Source organism: Seriola lalandi, unplaced genomic scaffold, assembly GCF_002814215.2.
Source record: "Seriola lalandi dorsalis isolate HSWRI2012SDOR001 ecotype SW California unplaced genomic scaffold, Sedor1 jcf7180002054875, whole genome shotgun sequence".
NCBI classification, from domain to species: Eukaryota; Metazoa; Chordata; class Actinopteri; order Carangiformes; family Carangidae; genus Seriola; species Seriola lalandi.
In genome coordinates, this window is record NW_019525428.1 from 1067048 (window position 1) to 1083465 (window position 16418).

Below are 16418 nucleotides of genomic sequence, written 5' to 3' on the forward strand. Positions count from 1 at the left end.
CATTATATTAGAAACCAATCCTGCCAGATTCTGAGACCTCATCAGAAACCTTCACTGTTCTGCCTCTGAAGGATTTTCTTCCATGATCATATTTAATGTTTTGATTTCTGTTGCTAAAAATCTCGTTCTGAATTAAGCAGTGAGAAGTTTCTCTTATATTTGACTGTGTCTTAATGTTGAATATGGCCTCAAGTTTTTAAATTTAATTTGTTCAATTTAGTTGAAACATTAAAGTTTTGACTCGTCACAGTAGGAAAAGCACAGATACAAGTGATAAGACTAATGATGGTGATGGCTGAACTCCATTTAGCTTCAGTTTCGGGTTGCTGTCACACTGTCATGGCTCACTGGGACTCTTGAATAGATCACAGCCATTGTTATTGTGGGGCTTTTCCCACGATGCTGTGATACAGGCCTGTCGATGCCTTTCAAAGATGTATTTTCATGTAATTCACCAGAACTCTTTAAACTTTAAAGCTCCATATTTCACACTTCTCCAGGGTTTTATTTCGAACTGTTGATCCATAAGAAGATATATTTGTGGTTTTAAGAACCAAAAACCATCTCAGTGTAGTTTTACATCTCCTCTCTCAGGCTTCTCTCTGGAGCAACAGGTCAGTGAGCCAATCAGAAGAGAGGAGGCTCTGAGCCTCTCTTCTGATTGGCTGACTGTTTTCTAAGTGATGCAATAAAAATATAGAGAAACCAGATCATTCAAAGGTTTGGATGGAGGGTCCAGGTGGGCGGGGCTTGGTGACTGCTTTGTTGTGACATCACAAAGTTCCAGAAGTCCTGACGGCTGGTTTTAAGGCTCAGTTTCTGAATACAGGCTGTGTGCATTTCTCTGTGGACTGAGGCTTTGATACTTTCACAGTATTAATATAGAAGCTAGAGCTGATCTATAATCACACTACACCTGGACACAGACCTTTACACTGGAGGAGCTTTAAAACCTTCTGCCCTGCAGGATTTACAATGATGGCCTCAACAACAGCTTATGAATCAAGTCCTGACAAATCTACTTGCTGTATCTCAAATTTAGAGGATCTAAATGACCTTAATGTCTCAGAGCAAGATGACTAAACCTTCTGATGAACCTGGCCACTCTGCAGCGCTGCTCTCAGTTTATCCCAGTGGCCACTCACGGTATTGCAACTAAAAAAAAATCTCTTCTGCCCAAAAAAATGTTTTCCCGTTAATGACCAATAAAAAAGGGTGACTGTAAAACAGCTGACACAGCACCTTTGTAGGGACAGGATGGTGCCACAGGGTGGTGTCCTGTGTTTTGAGGTAAAGAGGTTAGTAAGGTGGAGGAAAAGGAGAAGAAAAATAAACACTGTCTGCAACACAACCTGACCACTGTTCTCATGAGGTTGATTAAAAACAGGAACAATACAACCTCAGACTGCAGACAAGGTCAACACTTGGTCTTTGTATCATGAACTATGTTTGTAAATCCAGAGTGCCGAGAAAAGCGACGTTGAAGTGCATGATGTCATCCCAGCGGGGGCCATTGTGTGAAACACTACGTGCATGTACAATACAAAAGCAAACCCAGAAGAATGAATAGGAACCACTTTGGAATCCAGCTCTTAAAACACTTACATGTGGCCACTGTGGACAAACACGTAATGGACATTAAATCAAAGTGTTAACCTGATGTGCTTTACATCAGTAAAGAGAGAACTGTGTCAGCTGGGGTTGTGCTGATGGACGATGATCAGGACGATGGCGAATTGCTCGCGCCTTTGCAAATGTCAAGGCAATATTTGACTTGTTTTCCCATTAATGTAATAACTTTTTATTTGTAGTATATAATTAATACTAATTTTAATTTGCCTAACCACAGTTTCACATATATATATACCAGGATTGCAACATGTGCGCACAAACTCACTCCGATCAGCTGATTGTGATGAAGCTGCTTGTGATGTAAGAGTGGAGGAGATCGACAGACAGAAGCTCATTTTCTTATCCTGCTGCTTTTTATAGCAAGGCATTATCTATGATGATGATTTCTGTTTTATCAGAGCCATAAAATGTATTTGTCATCTTACTGTCATCACATGCTCAGAGCCTCCTCTCTTCGGATTGGCTCACCGGCCTGTTGTAAGAGCTCCAGAGAGAAGCCTGAGAGAGGAGATGTGAAACTACACTGAGATGGTTTTTATATCTTTTTATGGATCAACCCTTCAAAGAAAACACAGAAGAAGAGGAAAACATGGAGCTTTAAACATGATGAGGAAATGTTAATTATTGGATCTGGCAAGTCACATATTGAACGTATCAGGAAAATGTTTCTTTTTTATAGTTATGTTTGTGCGCTCACAGCACGTGGTTAAGCTTTGGGGAAGACATTTAGCATTTAATTGAAAACACTTTCAGTCTTTCCTTAAGTGTCTGTGCTGCTGAAACCAAACCACAGACAGGACTCCGGGTGCAAACACCAGACTCTGGAGTCACAGTCCTGCACTTTGTCCACCCACAGTCTGAAACTCAAACACTTCTCTGCAGCTTCTGAACGTCACGTCAACACAACATACTATGGAAAACAACTCAAAACTGTATGAGTGTGTTTTCCAGGAAAGAGGCATGGGCACGCTTTTGAGAATGACAGCCAATTAAAAATAAATGACAATCTGTGAATGTCACATTCATCAAATATACTTATACATCTATGATTATATGTCATTTATCCTGGGTAAGTTGCTAAGCAGTAAGATGAATCACATGAATCACGTTGTCGCTATCTTGTCACTACCTTATTTCTGCTGTAAAGTTTAACACGGGAGTCTATGAGGATTGACTCGCTGTTGGAGCCAGACTCTAGTGGTCATTAGAGGAACTGCAGTTTGTTGCACATCAGTGTTGGCGTCATCTTTCAGCCTCGGAGGTTCCCGCTTGGTGAGACCCAGTGAGAACCATGGTGATGGTGTTTTCATCACATTCATCAAGTGTCAAAACTTTAGTTTTTTTAATTTTTAATTTTGTCCTAAAGTTCTTGTGGCGGTGTTTTCTCTGACATCACAGATCGGTCAAATGGGGAGGGTTTCCTTTTTCTGACTAATTTTCCATGTGATTGTGTGTGTGTGTGTGTGTGTGTTGTAGTTGAGGAGTGGTTGTTGCTGCCCACTCTCTCTCTTGTGTATATATCTGTGGCAAGAAGCAGAATTTGGCTGTGGTTCCTTCCCACGCTTTGTGAACATGTCGAGTTTAGCAAGAGCATCAAGTGACGTGAAAGACAGTGGGCGGGGACGAGTGTGCTGCTGTGTTGGGGCAAAATATTAGAGACAGAAGAGCGAGGGAGTTGTGTACAATCGATGAACTGTGGTTAAGAGCTTAGATGATTCTCTTTTTCCTTTTCCTGTCCTCTTCTTGACCTTTGAAACTGCCTGACCCACACACACATCCATCTTTGTGAATTCGTGTTATCTTGTCAAAATAGTAGAAAATGGAAACATGAGAATAGTTTCTGCTTGATATGATGAGGTTCCTCTGTGACCACAGTTTTCTAAAGTGTGGCTCATTAAAATGGAGCCGATCAATGAAACACAAAAACCACAAACGGCAAATATATGAACAAAAAACAATAAAGGTTTGAGATTTGAAATACGCTTACATTTACATGCAAATGTAGGCATGCATAAAATGGAACTATCCATGCATAAATATACATGCATATTGTACAAGCTGTCATCTCAGTCAGGTTAATTACCTTACCCTGAGCTCAACCTAATTAATAGACCTTTTTAACCCACTAAAAACTTAGCATTTAGCATTCCTTTGGCGCTCCACTTTGGTCTCCACCACCTCCCGAGAAAAATATCTTTAGCTACTAAATGCTGCAGTTTATCCATCAGCCAGTCAGTATGTGAAGATGAACGTAGAGAGGCGGAGTGTGTGTGGAGCGGAGACTTCGGTGCATGCCGGTTTTATAAATGTGGCAAGCATGTGCTCCTGTTAGCATCGTTAGCGCAGCTGGGTGTCTTGACGGAGGCTAACCCGAGGCTAATTCCTTTGCTGGCTCTTTAGCTAGTTAGCAAACTAAGCTAACAAGCCAGGTATGGTGACTGCATATTCAGGAAATATAAAATTAGCAGTGTGTTAACATTTGAAGAAACAAAAATGTGGAATAAAAACAAAATATAGAATTTACCCAGCGGTGCCCAAACTTCTGTATTAAACTGTAAATTCAACCCAAAAGTAGCTATCATGTACAGAATTGAAAGCATATTCTGAGAGATTTTGATGAATATTTGGGGTGTTGTATTTTTGTGTTTGGGCCACAGTTAGTCGAGTGACCCTGTGCTCATGTATGTTACAGCTCCATGCTTCTTTACTTGCTTTCCTCACAGCTCTGTGCACTCGTTGTAGTAGTGGTGGTTACACTGACACATTGCGATGGTTCTCAGTGTGTCACAGTGTATTGCAGCTGTAGAGGAACTATCAGACTAAAACGATCTGTCAGGTTTCAAAACGTTTAAAATGAGCTTTTGAGCAGACTGTTGTATCCAGCGTTCAGGGGTTTGTGTTTGCAGCCTTATTAGCCTGGTACATTACGTGAGGCTGAAGAAGTGAGTCTATGCAAAATGTCAGGAAAGCCCCATGTGGTTTACCAACTGCTCTTGTTTTCTCTCATTTCTCTCTCTCTCTCTCTCTGTCTCTCCTGTGTCATTCTTGTCCTCCTCTTTCTGACTTTTTTTTTTTTTTTTTTAATGTAGCTTTTGTGTTTGACTCGTCTGCACAAATATTTTTTGCACACCCTCTCTTTGCTGTTATTTTCACTGTCACGGTGCTCAGAATTAGCCTTAGCACAAAACTTGGACTTTGATATTTTGATGATGGCACTAAATGAAAAGTCAGAGGATCACAAAAGTCGTTATTTATTTGGTAACCATGGTGATGTTTTCTAATTGGTTCTATGATTCCCATTACCTCCAGTGTCAAGTCACAGTCCCTACTTTTATCACCAGTGTTTATGACATTCCCATCAGCCTCAGCTCTACTTAGCATTTAGTGCTAATTAGCAAACGTTAGCATCCTAACACACTAAACTTTGGTGAACATGACAAACATGAGCTTGCTAATGTTGTCATTATTGAGCAGATAGCAAAATAAAACTTCTGGTCCAAAAATATGCCCATAAACTTCCACATCTGCGCAGATTCCAGCTGTTATCTTCCAGTACTGGCTAACCGCCGGAAGTAGGAAGCATGTGGCAAGTATTATTTTTGCTATCTTAGCATGCTGAGGTTAGCATTTAGCTCAAAGCACCGCTGTGTTTAAGTACAGCGTTGCAGAGCTGCTAACATGGCTGCATGTCAAAATACCCACACACACAGTGTTTTCAGTGTAAGCATTAATAGTGATGGCACCTTGATGAGTTCAGGTGCGTGAACAGCCTGGGACAACTGAGTCTCTGACCCACAGCTGACGCGCCACTCAAAGACAACAGACTAATACTAATACACAGATAACATTATAAAATTTTAATGGGCATAATGGAGGCGCCCTCCACCCTGAACAGGCTGCTGAAAGAGCTCTTCAGCGTGCATCTGTAGAAGAATCCCTTAGGGGTGGAAGACGTATTCAGGGGCCAGTTGCACAAAGCTTCTTAAGATTTCCTAAAAATAAAAAACTGCTGCACAAAACACCCTTAAGTCTTCTCCTTAAAGTTTCCTTTAAATGTTCAGTTAAGTATTTAAAACTTTCTCCTTAAATCACTTGCACAGAAGATCTTATCAGCCAAACGAAGGGAAAAAAACCACACTATGCTACGTGATCTTTCCAACCGCTATCACAAGTGCTAATGCCAGCAAACAAACAGTCTCCATGGAAACTGTAGCATTCAACCGCTGTAAAATCTCTTTCATTGCTGCAAATTAAAGTTTTATCTTATCAAAGGAAGTCCTTTAAGTTAATCTGTACAACAACTTCAAGTAACTCCCTCAGCTAAGGAGAAATTCATCCTCAAGTGTCTTACTTAAGAAGAAAACTTAAGGTGACTTGTGCAACTGGCTACTTTAACGTAAGTAAAAATATTAATACCATAGTGTAGTAATATTATAGAATTAGCTTAAGGTAACTAAATATATAATACTTCATAATGTCTAAGTGTATATGAGGTCCCACAATTCACACTGCGTTAGCAAAAAGTCCAAGTCATGAAGTCCAACAAAAACTCCCTGTGGACCTCCATGATGAAACTGTAGTGAGTTATAGATCAGGAGAACAGTTTTCCCAGGAGAACAGTGGCCTCAATAATTGTGAAATAGAAGAAGTTTGGAACGAGGACTCTTCCTTAAATTGGTCGTCCCGTCAAACTGAGTGACCGGTCAAGAGAGGCTTTGGTCAGGGAGAAACGAAGTCTCCTTATTGTTTTTTGTTCTTCAGGTTTTCAATGAAGTTTCTTTAAAATCACGTGGTTACTGCAACATGTGATGCAATGTGGCTGAAAAACAGAACAGTTGTGTTATTTTTTTTTATGCGAGATGTCTGGGAAATCATTGCACATCGCGTGCGAAGATTTTACTGAATCTGAAACCTGCAGTGAAGGTGAAGCCGCCTCACAGTTAATTAAAGAGCTGCTAATCCATCTAAAATAAATGAAATATATATTTGTAGCTTAAATGTCTGCGATTGTCCAAATTTTATTTACAATGACAAGTTTAAAGTTATGCTCATGTCCATCAGCATTCATTATCTTCTGAGCAGTTGGAGTCTAACAGTCACTTCACACATATTTTAACAGTTTGCAGACGGTTTAACAGCAGACATCTGGTGTGGACCACCAGTCAGGGGGATTTCCTCAAACTGAAGTCTCATTTCTCACTACTGCTTTACATACATACAACTCCTTGATATTTATGGTCGCTATAGGGTGAAGGTCAAGGTTCGTTTTGAAATAACTCGCCCCTTAATTAGTGTGTCATACAGAGCTTTAAATTAACACCTGAGCAATTAGGACGACTTACACAGGCAGAGAAAAATGAATTAAAGGTATGTCCAAGATTAAAGATTTATAATGAAATAAAACACTGAAATATGCGCAATATGAAACTTAGATGTAAAATTTATGTAAAAAATTGTATGTAATTACTGTCAATAACTTTGCCTCCACTTGGGAGGAGTTTTATAATAGTGTTTCTGCTGGTTGGTGAAGCTTTGATTACACCTGAGTGAGACAGAGTGAAGCAGTGTGTGGTGTGCCCCTCCCCCTACAGGTGAAGCTGACCGAGTACATGTGGACGCAGCTGCAGTGGAAGCAGAGGGTACCAGAGAGGGAGAGACCTGCAGCTCTGTCCGGATACCCAAGACTGGAGAACTGGCTCCTCACAGCTGACCTCACACCACAGTTCATACAGGTAATGTGTGTTTGTGCAGTTTGTCTTGTATTTGCTTGACATAAAATATTTCAAACCACTGACCCCACTGAGGAGTCTTGATAGGTAAGAGGGTGTTCAATCTTGGAGTGGATTGTGGGTAATAAGACGCAGTTTCTATTCTGATCGTCTGTACGAACGTACGTCCCATTCTCGTGGACACGATATCTCAGTAACACCTTGATAGAGTTTCTTCAAATTTGGCGCAAAGGTCCACTTGGACTCAAGGATGAACTGATTAGATTTAAGTGGCTAAAGGTCAAAGGTCAAGATCATGGTGACCTCACAAAACACTTTTTTAGCCACTTCACAAAGCAATTATGACAACACTTCACACAAATGGTTAGTATTTTAAACGACTCTGGATAAAATGGGATGTAATCTGAACTAAGTCTGAGTGGCGGTAATTCTAGTTTTAAGTTTAGAGTGTGAGAGCGGATGAGAGCGTGTTAACAGATCTGGATGAGATGAATGCAGGAATTATAATTCCCTGCATGTGGCTGTGACTGTGTTAGAAATTGATGAAGAATGTGACTGGAATCTGAGGTGGGAAAAAAGTTGCTTTAGTGATGAGTTGTTGATGTGTTTTCTTGAAAGTTCAGTTTAACAAATTTAATTTCTATTATTTTCTTTTGGGAGGAAGTCAAACAGTGAATAAGTCTAAGAGTGTAGTCTGAGTCTGGCAGAATGGGAATGAAAATCGATGTGTCATCTGCGTAAAATGGAAATTTACATAGCGAGGAAAAGCAGTGGGCCAAGGATGGAGCCTTGGGGAACCCCCTGGGAGAGAATATAACAATCAGAGGAGGAGCTGCTGTAAATAACCTTGTCTGTCCTGCCATGCAAATCTGCATAAAACCTTTTCAGTTCAGTGTCAGTGATGTCAGCGTTTATACTGAAGATGATTCAACAGGATTTTGTGGTCAGTGATGTCAAACGTGGTGTTTCATGTTTGAGCAGAAGTGGAACTGAGTAGAGGCCAAGGTCTGAGTTGAGCAGCAGGTCATTGTTATCATTCGTGATAAAAGTTTCATTAGAATGAAATGGTCTGAAACCAAACCTGAGAGGCCCTAATAGACAATATCATCTTAGGTGTTTAGTGAACTGGGTAGCAACGGTTCTTTCAGTTGTGTTTTGGAGGGAAAAGAGACACCGGAGATTGATCAATAGGAATGAAGTTGGGTATGTTGGTCTCTGGGAAGACAAATGATCAGTTTGATCAGACATGTGCTGAGCCTTATGTGTCTATTCACAGGTTATAGAATATTCCTTCTTCACACTTTTTTCTGTCATCAACAAAAGAAATGTTCAAATCCAAGTGGCTTTAACTGGATAAATCATTTCTGGTTTGGATCAAAACATTTTTATCTTTATTCCAACTGAATTTAAGGTTTAGAGTCTTCCCCCAGCAAAGTAATACACTTTACTATTTACATCATCATGTGTATCTGGGTGTTTCTTGTATGCCCCAAATTCTTCTTACTATTTGTCACCAGTCAAACTGGTTTGAACCTGACCTATTTAAAAATATCATTGTGAGTTATTACCCAATAATACCTGACGAGCGGGATGGTCAAACCAATTTGTATTGTTGGACTGATTTGATCATACAATTGAGTTTTATGACAGTTGGTGTGGTGAAAACCTTTGCATGCACGGTAGAAGTTTAACCTTTGGAAAAACATTTTACATTTTAACCTTATTTTGGGGCAAAATTGCCAAATTTTTTTGCTGTTTTTATCAGATTTGACTGGTGATTCGACATATGCACTTTTGAAAGCTGTCTGTAGGTAAGTCTGATGGATTCTGTTGGTTAAATGTGGCAGATTGATGTAAACTTAGCAACTGGCTGAGACAAACCAGCCCAAACTATTGTAATCCTGTTCTGAATTTATTCTTTTAAAAAAAAGAAAAACAAGTCTTTAGTATCAATCTTTAGGATCAATAAGTGTCTGTTGTAGTTCAATTCCTTCACTAGAAGTCTTGTTTAACCAGTGTTATTTTGTGATTTTTATTTTTATGTTGCACAGTGAGATCAGTCACAAACACGTGAAGGATTACTTCACGTGTAAGTGTCTGTTCATTAGTAGTTTGAGCTTTTTAATATCTTTTGTCGTTGTAGGTGTTAAATATTCTCATAAAGTCATAAAGTCGTTGCTGCTGCCGGAGAAGTTACACTGAATAAGTGTTTGAGCAAATGGTTTGGCTTATTCTACGTTGATTGATGGTGTCGTTTAGATTTTCCTGGACGAAAGTTAATTTTTTAGATTAATTGACGAACATTTAGAAAATGTAGTTGCTAGTGGCAACTCGAGAAAAATACAACATACACAAGTACGAATGACTTGACTGATGCTTGATGTTTAAGGGGAAACTCTGTGAGATGAGACTTTTTCCTTGCATTAGCAATAACCACCAAATAAGGTGATAATATGTCCGGGCTGTGTGTTGTTTAGCTCTGCTGCTCCCAAGTGGCCAAAAAAACTGCTTTTGATACTTGATTTTATTATTGAGTTGTGTCAGTACTGTACACAGATTACTTATTCCCAGCTTGTGGTTTGCACTCTGACAGTCTTTTCCAGTTTTAATGGAGTCCATCCTCCAAACTAGGAGGGAATATATGAAACATGGCAGTTGAACCGGACAGTTTCTCATGCTAAGATGCAGGTTGATCAGTGCTGAGTCTAAGTGCACAGTGTTAACCTGTATTATTGGCCATTTAAAATCTTTTCAGGTGGTATTTTGTCCTCTCTGAAGTTTCTGAATGCATCGCTGTTCCAAGTATCTGCAGGTGACGATCAAAGCCTTCGATAAGTTGAATTTGAGCGAGTTCTGTGACTGTTGTCATAAGGTCTGGTAGTTATGCGCTGCAGTGTGTTGGTTGGACAGAGTCCTGCAATGTTTTGAATAGCAGCAGCGCTGTAGCTCTGCGTGATGAGCACTCACCCAAACTAGAATGTGTTGAGTCAGCTGCGCTGGAAGCCTCTGTCCCTCCCCAGTGTGCTATTTATACACACCCAAACCAGCCTCTGCACATACCAACACACACACACACACACACACATGCAAGTACATACACAAGCTGTCCGATCTACTCACAGATGCACGCGCACAGAGCTCGGTGCACTGGAAAGCTCCTAGTAAACAATAGTGCTCACAAACACTGGAGGCAGGGTGAGAGCTGCGCCTCAGGGTGACTCAGTTTTTTCCTGACACTGTGTTGAGGAGGAAGCGACAGGTGGGCTCAGAGACACAGCAGCAGAGAGCAGCAGACACTCGGGCTGACCGGCAGCCCACATGGGAGCAGCTGGACTTTTACCAAACCTCACAGGATCACATGTAGGACGCCGAGGTAGGACGAGAAGTTGACATTAAATTCAACTTTAGGAGGTTGCACTTTTGTTTTGATACGTACTCGGTTGCATATTGTTTTAGTGTCGCTGCTTGTGAAACATCTGGCCAGAGACAACAGATGAGAACTTGTTCTATGGCTGAATCCAGCACATATATACTGAGGTTTCTTCATATGCGCCGTCTCAAACGATTGATTAAATGAAAGCAGCGTCTGAACAGAGGCATTCAAAATTAAGTAATCAGATCCTTTCCTTCTGAAAGTGTACCACAATTCAAAAATACTTTATTACAAGAAAAGGACTTGCAGTCATATTTGTACTTAAGAAAGTAAAAGTAAAAGTACAACATTCTTAGCAAAGTGTATCAGAATTAAAAGTACTAATTACAGTGTTTTACTTAATTATTATGAATGTATAAGCAGTGTTTTAATGTTGTAGTTGGTGGAGGTGGAACTGGTTTAACTACCTTATTTAATGTTAGGTGGTTTAATCTATAATAATGTATGATAATTTATGAAATGACCATAATATTTATCTCTAAAATCAGAATCTGCAAAATAACCAGTAACTGTTGCCTAAGTGTCAGATATTAAATCCAATGCAGTAAAATTCACTGTCTCAAGTACAAATACACAAATGAGGAATTATCTAAGATTTGTACTTGGTCCCACCAAACCAGTCCACTGATCATGTGTTATCCTGTATTGAAGAAACCAGTAAATATTTGATGTCTATTATAGTGGACATTGGGTCTAAAGGGTTGAATACGATATTTAAAGTTCCATATTTTCTTCTTCTTCTGTGTTTTATTTGAAGTGTTGATCCATTAGAATATATATTTTTGTCATTTTAAGAACCAAAAACCATCTCAGTGTAGTTTTACATCTCCTCTCTCAGGCTTCTCTCTGCAGCTCTAGTAACAACAGGTCGGTGAGCCAATCAGAAGAGAGGAGGCTCTGAGCCTCTCTCCCTTTTGGCTGACTGTTTTCTGATTGATTTAATAAAAAATATAGAAGATTTCAGGTAAAAACACTCAGAGAAACCAAATCCTGTAAAGGTTTGGATGGTGGGTCCAGGTGGGCGGGGCTTGGTGACTGCTTTGTTGTGACATCACAAAGTTCCAGAAGTCCTGACGGCTGGTTTTAAGGCTCAGTTTCTGAATACAGGCTGTGTGCATTTCTCTGTGGACTGAGGCTTTGATACTTTCACAGTATTAATATAGAAGCTAGACCTGATCTATAATCACACTACACTTAGACTGGATGGACCTTTAATATTTTATAAAAATGTCTTCATGTCTCAACATCTTGTCCCCGTCTCCATCCCTCTGAGGATCCTGCTGTGATTCAGCAGCATTCGTCATGTTTCTCAGGCTCACTCTTTTCAGAAATCAGTTTCCTTTTGGCCTTTTTATCTCATCAAAACAGTGAAATCCCTAAAAAAGTGACAAGACCAAGGACACTATCTCAGACACAACCATTTGTATAAATATAAATGTGACTATGACTCTTTTCCCTGAATGGGTGTGAAGGAATTAAATCCCGGTCTTACTGTCAGCGGCTACAGGAAAGGGAAAGTCCCTGAGGAGCGGGAAAACAGAAAGTTCCACATAAATGTGGCTTGCGGTGTGGCTGAGTGCGATTACTGCTTTGTTGTGACATCACAAAGTTACAGGAAATCCTAACGGCTCGTTTTAAGACTCAGTTTCTGAATACAGGCTCTGTGTGAGTTGGCTGAAACCTGTTAATATTTGATGTCCCTTATAATAGATGTTGAGTCTGAAGGGTTAAATACAGTATTTAAACACACAGTATGTACTTACGGCGTGTCTGCACTTGAGGCCTTTCAGTTGTGTTTTTCTGTTGACTGTCCAAACAGGCTGCATTATTCCTCACGGTTTACTCACACTACTGTGACTCAAAGCCTATTATTTTAATTTTTGTTTTAATTTGCTGCAGCTCGGAGTACTGCCACATAGCATTGAAAGCTAGCTTTATTAGCCACCATAAACTACTGGTCATACCAGACTGAGAACTTCAGGGGTGTGTTTTATTGCTCACAAATTCAACTTTTTTATTTTTAAGAGGAAAACCACAAAGCATATATTTACACTGCAAGTCTATTTTCTTCCGTTTTACGCGCATGACTGTGTGTTTGGGCTCTGAACGCTGCCAAAAACGTGACTGATCCATGCTCAGTGTGACGCCTGAATGCATCGTGTGTAGACAGTAGCTGCTGCTCTCACACTCCTGTGTCGACACAGTTACTTTCCATCACTGAGCTCAACAGAATGCAGCCCCCCTTTCTAGTAAAGCTGGTTTGTCACATCCAAGACTGTAATACAATCTCTGTCTTAAATCGTCGCACTTAGCTCTGTGTGTCGGTGATGAATGAACAGTGTAGTTGTTATGTGTCACTGGTGTTAGTTTCCTTGGTCCGGAGTCGGGACATCGTGTCCTGGTCCCTGGTCCCTGGTCCCTGGTCCCTGGTCCCTGGTCCCTGGTCCCTGGTCCCTGGTCCCTGGTCCCTGGCAGCCCCTGTTTGTGTCCTGACCAGTCAGAGCTGTGATTCTGTGAACTGGGGCGCGCTGACACTGAGTCACGCCGCAGGAATGTTTTGGTCACTGAGCAGAATAAGATTATAATAGGTGACACGAGTCGCTGTCAGTGTCTTGTTCACCACATCTGCGTAGGTTCTATAAATATGTGTGTGTGTGTATTGGTGTGTTGTGTTTGGACCTAATGATGGAAATCCTTCGGTCCACAGCTATAATGATTTTTTTTTGGCACCACCGTCAGGCCAGAGGAGGTTACTGAAGCTGTTCGACCGTCTGTGAAGGAGCAGGGGTGTGTTAATGCCGCCTCTGGAGGCCACCAGCAGGGACCACTTGACGTTCAGTACGTACGTGTCCCTGGTTTGTATGTGAATTCCTGCCGTGTGTTTAGTAAGATGTATGAAGAGGACGAAGAGGCAGAGATGGCAGTTGTGGTGGTTACGATGGCGGCTGGAGGTTGTGTCTCTGCATAATGGCCTGTATTAAGACTCCTCCTCTTTTCTGATGAGCTGCATGAGTGAAGTGTGTGTCAGGTACTGCACATTGTTTTCTATTGGCATTTAATCCCTTCGTAACAAATAATTTTACAACTCCATATTTTCTTCTTCTGTGTTTTATTTGAAGTGTTGATCCATAAGAAGATATATTTGTGGTTTTCATCTCAGTGTAGTTTTACATCTCCTCTCTCAGGCTTCTCTCTGCAGCTCTAGTAACAACAGGTCGGTGAGCCAATCAGAAGAGAGGAGGCTCTGAGCCTCTCTTCTGATTGGCTGACTGTTTTCTGATTGATCCAATAAAAATATATCAGATTTCAGGTAAAACACTCAGAGAAACCAAATCCTGCAAGGTTTGGATGGTGGGTCCAGGTGGGCGGGGCTTGGTGACTGCTTTGTTGTGACATCACAAAGTTACAGGAAGTCCTGACGGCTGGTTTTAAGGCTCAGTTTCTGAATACAGGCTGTGTGCATTTCTCTGTGGACTGAGGCTTTGATACTTTCACAGTATTAACATAGAAGCTAGAGCTGATCTATAATCACACTACACATGGACAGAGACCTGCAGACTATATGGGACCTTTAATAATTTATTAAGAAAATTTGCTACAAATTCTCTTGATCCAGCTTTTCGTTCATTATAATTTGCTGCTGGTTTTTCTTTGTGTTTTTCACTATTTTATTCGTCATCGGGGTTTCTTGGCCGTCTGTCTGACTCTCATGGATCCCAGAAGTTTCCTCATGTCTCAACATCTTGTCCCCGTCTCCGTCTCCGCTTAGGATCCTGCTCTGATTCAGCAGCATTCGTCATGTTTCTCAGTCTCACTGTTTTGAGAGATCCGTTTCCTTTTGGCCTTTTTTTTTTTTATCTGATTAAAACAGTGACAAGACCAAGGACACAACCTATCAGACACAACCATTTGTATAAATATAAATGAGACTGTGGCTCTTTTCCCTGAATGGGTGTGAAGGAATTAAATCCCGGTAATGACAGTCTTACTATCAGCAGCTACAGGAAAGGGAAAGTCCATGAGGAGCGGGAAAACAGAAAGTTCCACAGAAATGTTTTCTCTTCTTTTGTCATTAGGAAAACGAAAGAGAGTTGTTGATAGAGAGGGAGATTTTCTCTTTTTTCTTTATAGTGGCTATAAATAATTAAAGATAAATGAAAAAGCAAAGAGAAAGAAACTCCTGCTGATTTACTTCAGGTCCAGATTCGTCTCTATGAACTTCCAGATGGAACCTTCAGAATAAAAGCACGACCAGCACTGATTTTCATACCGCTGCAACTTATCCCTAAATAGTTAACTCAAAAACACAGTGTTATTACAACTGAAGTGTTGCTTATTGAAGTTTAAAGTCACAGTCCGACTGTGGATTCAAACCTTTCCCATCATTATCTGATCCCACATATAATCCACATAATCTGAGGCAACATTTTCCTGACAGTTTTTATAAATTGTGAGGTTTGAACTTTTATTTTAAATTGAGAAAACTCAATAATCTACAGTAACTACAGCACTGAATTAAACCTAAATGACCGGTGAAAATTAAGTTCAGTCAGCTTTATTAACTTGAACACATGAACGACATCACTCTTGATTAACTGGGTGAAGTTCAGGAGAATTGAGTTGCATCAGTTGTAATCGGCACTTTTTTAACATTTATAAACTTTTTTTCTTGTTGCATAGAATCAACATAAAATAATTAATTAGCATTAACACAATTCCCATTTTAAGAAATAGAGTTAAATACTTGAGAAGACCTGAGCGAATAAAGATTAAAAGAAAAATAAAGCGAAAGTGAGTCATAAAAGTGGTTGCACTGCAGGCACTTATCAGCAGGTTTTGTTGGTTTAAATCCTGTGTTATGATAAGCATGTGAAACAGAACTATCTCAGTCTAATTTATTTATTTATTTTATTATTTGATAAGGACATTGCATGTTAATGAACATCAGTACAAAACACACAATGTAAACATGCTGGATTGTAGCAGAAATGCTAATTTACATCCATAGTCCCTGGGGAGGTAACGTAAAAGAAAAAACATTACATGTAACAATACACAACTACAAATATAAAATACACACGTAAAAAGACAAATACATTTTCCTGCATGTTGAGTTAGAAGTGATCACCTCACAGCCCCCTCTGGTGGTCGCCCTGGTGTCGGTGTCAGCCCTCTTCATTTAAAGGTGGTGGGAAAAGGTCAATGCAGTGAGACCCCTCCCCAGATACTTAAAACTCGTGTACAATGTCAAGCTCCGCCCCTTTCAGGAAGAGGTTGGCATGTGTCACCTCCACTGGTTGTTGTGTAAACATCATACACACCTGCCTTTTACTGTTCAACTGTGTGAGGGCTGCAGCACTAACTGCACATGTGCACTGAAGAACTTCAGCTTCCAGAGACGTAAAGAGCCACTGCAACTGTCTCAAAGTCTTTCACTCTGATTTATTTATTTTATTTTATTATTTATTTATTTATTTATAAATTTATTTAGATCCCCGTCAGCCGCTACCAAGGTAACAACTACTCTTCCTGGGGTCCACTCAAGTAAACACGATGAAACAAGAAAATAACAACAAATACAAACAGTCAAACTACTAATAACGATAATAACAACAACAACAACA

The 16418-nt window shown here is 40.2% G+C and overlaps 1 protein-coding gene across 2 annotated transcripts in view; it reads left to right on the forward strand.

Moving 5' to 3' along the window:
* Window positions 1–16418, forward strand: part of LOC111671350 (kinase suppressor of Ras 1-like) — a 38690-nt gene that overhangs the window by 384 nt on the left and 21888 nt on the right. The window contains exon 2 of one of the 2 annotated variants that reach the window (XM_023428463.2): window positions 7224–7364. In XM_023428463.2, coding sequence (XP_023284231.1) covers window positions 7224–7364 — 141 coding nt within the window. Of the gene's footprint in view, window positions 1–7223; window positions 7365–10488; window positions 10735–16418 lie in introns of those variants that run through there. The other variant, XM_023428465.2, reaches the window with a different exon arrangement.